At 42.6% G+C, this 7651-nt stretch overlaps 1 protein-coding gene and 1 long non-coding RNA gene across 10 annotated transcripts in view; one reads left to right on the forward strand and one right to left on the reverse strand.

Annotated features, from left to right (window-relative positions):
* Positions 1 to 7651, reverse strand: part of RANBP3 (RAN binding protein 3) — a 245503-nt gene that overhangs the window by 124482 nt on the left and 113370 nt on the right. For 5 of the 9 annotated variants that reach the window (XM_075070375.1, XM_032773827.2, XM_032773800.2 and 2 more), the window contains one exon: positions 1027 to 1098. The exons of the other annotated variants lie outside the window; for them this stretch is intronic. In XM_075070375.1, the coding sequence (XP_074926476.1) occupies positions 1027 to 1098 (72 nt within the window). The remainder of the gene's footprint in view (positions 1 to 1026; positions 1099 to 7651) is intronic. 9 annotated transcript variants of the gene reach the window in all.
* The window catches only part of LOC142047451 (uncharacterized), a 390762-nt gene that overhangs the window by 64526 nt on the left and 318585 nt on the right, over positions 1 to 7651 (forward strand). The window lies entirely within an intron of this gene.

Consider the following 7651-nt stretch of genomic DNA (forward strand, 5'->3'; position numbering starts at 1 on the left):
AGAGAGAGTGTCTTCCTACTGTATTTTCCACTACATGCATCCGATGAAGTGGGGCTGTAGCCCATGAAAGCTTATGCTCAGATAAATTTGTTAGTCTCTAAGGTGCCACAAACACTCCTGTTCTTTTGCATAATTTTATGGTTATTTAATGGTGTCACTAAAGGACAGAGTTAAAATTTTACATGTGCCATACCTTAAAATGTTGTCTTACAAGTGTAACATTAACTCTGAATTTCTGAGTTTATAGGTCTTAGTTAAGGAATAAATACAACCTTTAGTCAAAATTACTAATCTGTAACCACAATTTTAACTCTTATCTTGATGTAGTGTTTGTCTAAGAATCTTCATTGGGAGTGATTTCAAATGGCGCTGGACCACAAAGACTGTTTGGGTGCATGTGTTCACACTTCCACTCTACAGTTGGGGAAGTGCTAAAGATAGCACATGCTGTAAGTTATTACAGAAGTGGGCAAAGTCCCTTGTTCCAAAAGGAGGAAAGAACTGGGGCTGTGGTAATTGTCTGATCCACTGAAAAGAAAAAAGTGAAATTAAAACCATCTTCTAAAGACATTTTAAAAATTCACATAAGGCTAAATTAAATTCTTTTTTCAGTAATGAAATATCTGTATGATTTGTGGGTTATGTTATATTTGCAACCGTATACAGCTGATATGACAATAGGCTATTAAGCTAGTAAGGCAACAGATACAAAACTTGAATCATACCACCTTCCATCGTACAAAACAATGACATACTGGAAAATGACATATTCCACTTCACCTGAAGTTCAGATGCATTGCAAAGTGGGAACTGTAAATAAATAGTTTATATCCGCAAGCCCCAGAAAACAAACCCTGTATGATGACTGATAAGAACAATCTACTTATGAGGGGAGATGAGCTTTAGCAGCTAATTCACATTCTTTCATCTAAGGGCTTAGTTTTAAAATGTTCATTAGCCCGCTCTAGATCACAAGCACAAGCCATAACAGTTTGCTGAAAAAGGCAAAGAGATTAGGAAGCTCACCTGGTTCTGAATCAGAATTTCCTGCAGAAGGTTCACAGAAGCTTGATGGCATAAAGACATTGTTCTTTGTTACTGTAGTCAAGAAAAAAGTTACTAAGAAAAAACCCACACGTACAGACACAACAGTTAGTTTCCCTCATTGTAAAGTCCCACCCTTCAACATAATAATGGATTAGCTAATATTGAACTCAAATAAAGAATTAAACAAGGGTAACACATAATTAATGCCAATCAACATAAGTTTAATGGAAAACAGACTAACAATATTTTTGATGGTATTACAGATTTGGTTGATAAAGATAATAGTGTTGATGTATATTTAGACTTCTATAAAGGCATTTGACTTAGTACTGCATGACATTTTGATTAAAAAACTAGAACAACATAAAACTAACAAAGCACACATTAAACAGATTAAGAAACTCCTTGAGTGAGTGTGTTTCTAGTGGGGTCCTGCAATGATCGGTTCCTGGGCCTACGCTGCTTAACATTTTTATCAATGACCTGGAAGAAAATATAAAATCATCACTGATAAAGTTTGCAGATGACATAAAGATTGGGGGAATGGTAAATAATGAAGAGGACAGGTAACTGATACAGAGTAATCTGGATCACTTGGTCTACTGGGTGCAAGCAAACAATCTGTGTTTTAATACAGCTAAATGTCAATGTACACACCAAGGAACAAAGAATGTAGACCATACTTACACGATGGGGGCCTCCTGGTTTCAGATTATTTACTAGGCTGACTTTAACAGTCTTGAATTTAATAGTAGGCCTTTTTGTTTAGACTAATTTAATCTTTTTGTCTCATTTTCACCTTTTCCCACCAACATGTTTGTCTGACATTTTATGAACTTTCACTTTTCACACTTGCTCACAATTAGAGAAAATTTGTAGGCCCAATTATTACAACAGCACCCATAGGAACAGTTGCTCAAAGGAAAAGGCTAGGTTATTTATTTTTATGGCAGTTAGAGTTCTTTAAATGTTGTCACTATGGGTGCCCCACTAACTGCCCCTTCCCTATACTTCAGAGTCCTTGCCTGTGGCTGGATTTTTCTTTTGAGAAGAACTGGAGTGGCATCAATTCCATCCTCCCCAATGCGCCCTCAGATTAGAGCATAAGAATGTAAGGGTGCAGGTACAGACCAAAAATCTCTATTTGAAAGTACATGGGTCTATGCACATCTGGGTGGAGCACTTAGAGGGACAAAATCTCTCTAAGAACTCCATATTTGTATAAATAAGTAACCTTCCTTCCATAGATGTCTAATTTCATCTCTTCATGTTGAGCTGTTAGAGAGCTTATTCCTTCACTCTCACACTCCCTGGTCCTTCTCGCATGAACAGAGAGCAACAATACCTGAGTCCGAAGGTGCAAACAATTCGATGTTTATTGGGGTGAACTTCCAGCAAGCTTAAATTTCAAGTTCCTTTTCCTTATTTTGAATCCCAACTTACTTTGTTTGCCCTAATTTATATAGTAATATTCTCAGCTATACTAACCAATCATTTCTACTGAATATTACCTAGCCAATCCTAACGTATTGTAGCTAACCAATTATATCTCACCACCTTAATTAGTTTACACCGAGCAAAATTAATTATACAGTAGACAGAAACAATTACAGAACCAGACAGAGACCATGCAAATAAACATACAAAACATACAGAAGGGAGGATTTCACAACTACATCTATACAGACATAAGGGTTTTACAGCTACATCTATTCAGACATAAGGGTTCTCCAGCTATGTCATTGATAAGTGAGTGAGTTCTTACCAGACAGAAACTGTCAGACTAAATTTCCTTTACATGTTTAGGCTCTTCTCTTTCTCTGGAGGTGATAGATTGAATCACCTTCCTAAAAGCCCCAGATTGCCTTATTTAATATGACTAGTTTGGAATGTGAGGCTGTGACAATACATTTCCCATTTATGGCTGCTAGCCGAAGAACCAGGCCTCAGACTGTCACAGTAAGAGAAGGCCATTACACAGACAGTGATTTTGATTCTTCTTTTTATACCTCTATAACTAGCTAAGTGATGAAAAACCAGAAGAAACACCTAAATTCTAAAGATAGGCCTTGCAGACAGGCCTGAATAATACTATAACCTAACACGAGCATTGGGTGTGGTACTGGGAGACTCCCCTGAGTCATAGAGCCTGCTCATTGCGTTGCACTGTCCAAAGTAGAGATATCTTTGGCCAAGTCTGTGCTGCGCCCAATCATCGGAAGATGACCATACTCTGTATTGTGTGTTCTTTCAAGCCACATACAGCTTGGCAAGCAAGTTATCTAGATGAGTTCCTTATCATAATGGTCATACAAGTGGAATTACTCTTCATTTTGAGAGGATTCATTTTCTTCCAACCATCTGGTGGTTTTTTGTTTCTTTAGGATGTCTTAGTTTCAGAACAAAGCCCGATAAACACTTAAAGATGCGTGCCTTGGGGGAGTATATCTTTAGCAATTGCCTTGCGATTGCGAGCTGGAATGCAACTTTACATAGACATGGAGTAAAGATCTTCTTGAGCACCTACTTGCCTAAGGCTTTGTCTAGGAACTAGAATAAAAAGTGTGAGTTAAATGGTGTTGCTACAATGTACTAAAATTTTGAAAAAGTAAATAGCTGAGGCATTTGCATTTAAACACATACTAAGCTGCTAGAATTGAAGCTTAGGCCCATGGCTACACTGACCAGCTGTACAGTGCTGGGAGTTACAGCTGTCTTCGTACAGCTGTGTAGGAAAGTGCTGCATTGTTGGCCACATTTGGCAGCGCTGTTGGATGGTTGCATTTGTGGCAGCGATCCCACAGAGCACCTCAGTCCCAGTTTGCACCAGTGGGTTAGTGGAAGCGGGACGGAGGTGGGGGTCAGCCACTGTCCTGTCCATACCGCCCCGTGTGCATCGCTTTCAACCCAGCAGTTGCTGTTTTTCTGTCCATGTTTTGGCGTCATTGTGATTCCCCGACGGTTTTCTGTGCAGACTGATTCTGTGGAAAATGGAGCCTGAGCCTGCTGAGGATTTGCTGATGAGTGTCGCCAGCAACACACTTGGCAGTTAGCCTATTCCTTCCAGCTCCAAGCTGACAGTGGACGGGAGTCCGAACCGAGATAATCGGTTCGCCTGAAACGCGGCGTATGAACACTACATGCTTGTGGGCATTCATGGAATCTGCAGCACCATGGAAAACGCTGCTTTGGGCTCGCAAACAGCACTGAGGGGTGGGATCAACATCGTCATGGAAAGTCTGGGATGAATGAAGAATGGCTACAGAAACTTCTGGATGAGAAAACTCATTGCATGGGACTAGTAGGGCGCACCACCCACCACGGCGTCACAAGGACACGAATTGAGAGCTGCCCTGCCAGGTGGAGAACGGTGGCTATGCAGTGAACATGGCAACTCCAAGACAGCTAACCGCCATCAGAGTGGGGAACCAGTTTTGGGTTGTAGTGGGGAGAAGTACTAAGCCGTGTGGACGTCACTCACATCGTCTGATGCAAGGTGCAAGGGCCTAATCGCATCCTGCTAAGAAAGAACACGTGACTCGGGAACTGCCCCACAGTTAGGGAAACCCATTTGTGCAAGAGCCTCCACAATGGTCCTGCACGTCCCAAGAGTCACGGTTCTCTTAGCAGGACGATATGGCCCCAAAACTTGCATCAACAAGATTCCAAGGTGACTTGCCCACTCCAATGGTTCCACCACTGATCGTAGCTGTCCTGGTGAGTTGCAGCTGCCAGACTGCAATAGCCACCGCTTCTCCACTGGCAGGCAGCTCTCAATCTCGTGTACTTGACGGCAGGGTGGGGTGAGCTCCCACATAGTCCATGAAGCAAGCTTTTCTCATCCAGAAAGTTCTGTAAGCATTGCTCTAATCAATCCCAGACTTCCAATACGATGTGATCCCTAACCAACTCAGTGCTGGTTGCCCGCCAAAAAAGCAAGCGTTCCATGGTGGCTGAGCATTCTCATGAGCACAAGCAATGAGTGCATACTGCCGTAGCGACCATATCACGTCGACCCTCACGTGTTCAGTTGGAGCTGAAAGGAATAGTCAATCTGCCAAACGTGATGTCTTGGCGAACTCATCCAGCAAGTCCTCAGACTCAGGCTACCAATTTCCCAAGAAAATCAGCCAAGAAAACCGTCGTGAGACTCAATAATGACGCCAAACATGGACATGAAAAAACAGCGAACTGTGGGATGTGAAAGCGGATCACAACGGGCGTTGGACAGGAAAGTGGAGACCCCCACTCCCTGCCGTCACCTCCACCCCACGGTGCAAATGGGACGAGTGCTCTGTGCGGATAGCTGCCCAATGCACCAACCCAGCGGCAATTGCACACGAGCACTTCCTACACAGCGTACGAAACAGCTCCCAACTGTAAACAGCTTAGACATGGTACTCAAGCGCAGCTTAGATTTAAATCAACAGCCTCAGCAACTCAAATGTGTAATGAGAAACTTTAACATCCCTTTATCTACAGACAAACTTGCATAGAGCTCAAGAGATACTTAACAAGTCATGTAAAGTGCAGACAGCTAAGCAATCGCAAGGCAATTGCTAAGAATACCCCCAAGCACGCATGAAGTGTCGGGCTCTGAAACAAGAACATCCTAAAAGAAACAAAACACAGATGGGGAAGAAAATGAATCCTCCAAATGAAGAGTAATCACCACTGTACTGACACTATAAAGGAATATCTAGAAAACGAGGCCATGGTGGGGGGGGGGGGGGAGCGATGGTCTTGAAGAACACACATAAAAGCAGATGTCATCGTGGCAGCAACAACTGGCAAAAAGGATTCTCTCTTTGGACAGTGAAAGCAAGAGCAGGCTCATGAAGGAGGAGTCTCCATCACACAATGGTCGTGTTGAATAGAATCAGCCCAAAGGCAACTAATTTAGGTGTAGCTCATCACTTAGCAGTATAAGAAAAAGAAAAGAATCAAAAATTCACTGTCGGTAAGGCCTCTCCTACTGTGACAAGCCTGAGCTGGTTTCGGCAGCAGCATAACGGGAATGTAGTCACAGCCTCACAACAAACTATCCTATTAAAAATAAGCAATCTGGGGTTTGGAAGTGACAATATCACCTCCAGAAAAGAAAGAGCTAAAACAGTAAAAGTGAAATTTTAGTCGACAGTTTCTCTGGTAAGGAACTCCTACAATAACAAGCGGAGAAACTGTGAATAGAGGTAGCTGAAACCCTTATGCGTATAGATTAAGTGTAAATCCGAGCTCGATGTGTTGTTTTATGCATGGTCCTGTGTTCTGTAAATTGGAGGTTAATGCTCGTACTAAAAGGGAGAAAGTTAGCTACAAAAGTAGGAGGCAGGATTAAAGTAGTGTAAGAAGCAAATATTTATAATAGGGACAAGATGATCGAAAGGAAAAGGATGATAACTCGAATCACCCAATAAAACACGAATGTTGCACTTCGCGCAGTATGTTGCTCGTTCAGGCAGAGGACCAGGAATTTGGAAGTGAAGGAAAAGCCTAACACTATACAGAAAAGAAATGAGACACTATGGAGAGTGACTATTATACAATACTGAGTTCAGAGAAGAATTGCTCAAGCTGCGCACACCCCGATGGTGCAGAGACCATGGCTTGAAATATGAGATTTGCGTACCCACCCCTACATTTGTATGCTCTATCGAGCGCAGTGGAATGGAATTGATGCCACCCAGTGCTTTCAAAAAAAATCAGACAGGCAAGACTCTGAAGTAGGGGGAAGGAGCAGTAGTGGGGCACCCATAGTGACAACTAAAGAACTCAACTGCCAAAATAAATAACTACCCCCTTGCCACGTCCAGGTGCTGTGAAAATTGGCCACAAATTTCTTCTAAGTGGAGCAAGTGTGAAAATAAGTTCATCAAAGATCAACAACACATATGGGTGGGAAAAGGAATAAATAAGAAAAAAGATAAATAGCTAAACAAAAGGCTACATTAAAATTCAAGGACGTTAAAGTCATGCCTGTAAAATAATCGAAACCAGAAACAATGAAGCAAAATCTGTGGAAATCAGGCCTAATTGTGAACAAATAATGAATTCCCTTCAGGTCTCAAAAAGAAAACCTGGCGGGGGTGGGGAGGGGAAAGCGGGGACGAGTTGTGTCAGAAGAGGCGAAGGAGCTTCACCACCTTGCTGCCATCCCAATCATCTCCTGGTAACCCAACCTGAGCCACCAACTCCGTGCCTTCAGTATCCGAATCCTGAGAGATTCTACCTGAACAAACAGCCATCCAGGAGGGCGGGGAAAGATGTCAAGGTGGAAAGGTAGTGAATCTGACAGAGATCCAAGTCCCAGAAGGATACCAGTTCTGTTAATGTGCAAGTGTGGGGCAAGAGGCTAGAGGTATAGTTCCTCAGTAGCCATGTCATCAGATGTGAGACTGATCAGCAAAAGATCCCTCTGGTACCTGTAGCAGAGGGCAGCAGGTTCGTCAGACACTTGAACCAGCTTGCACAAAGGAATCTAGTCAAGCAACTGGCAATAGCAGGGCACTGAGTGGCTTAGTTAAAATGCAGCTGAAAACTGGGGAGTAAGCTGGGCAAAATCCGCTGGGTAAAAATGTTCCCCTTTTAAAATTGGTGCAGGCCG

This window comes from Chelonoidis abingdonii, chromosome 11 (assembly GCF_003597395.2).
Source record: "Chelonoidis abingdonii isolate Lonesome George chromosome 11, CheloAbing_2.0, whole genome shotgun sequence".
In the NCBI taxonomy this organism is placed as follows: domain Eukaryota; kingdom Metazoa; phylum Chordata; order Testudines; family Testudinidae; genus Chelonoidis; species Chelonoidis abingdonii.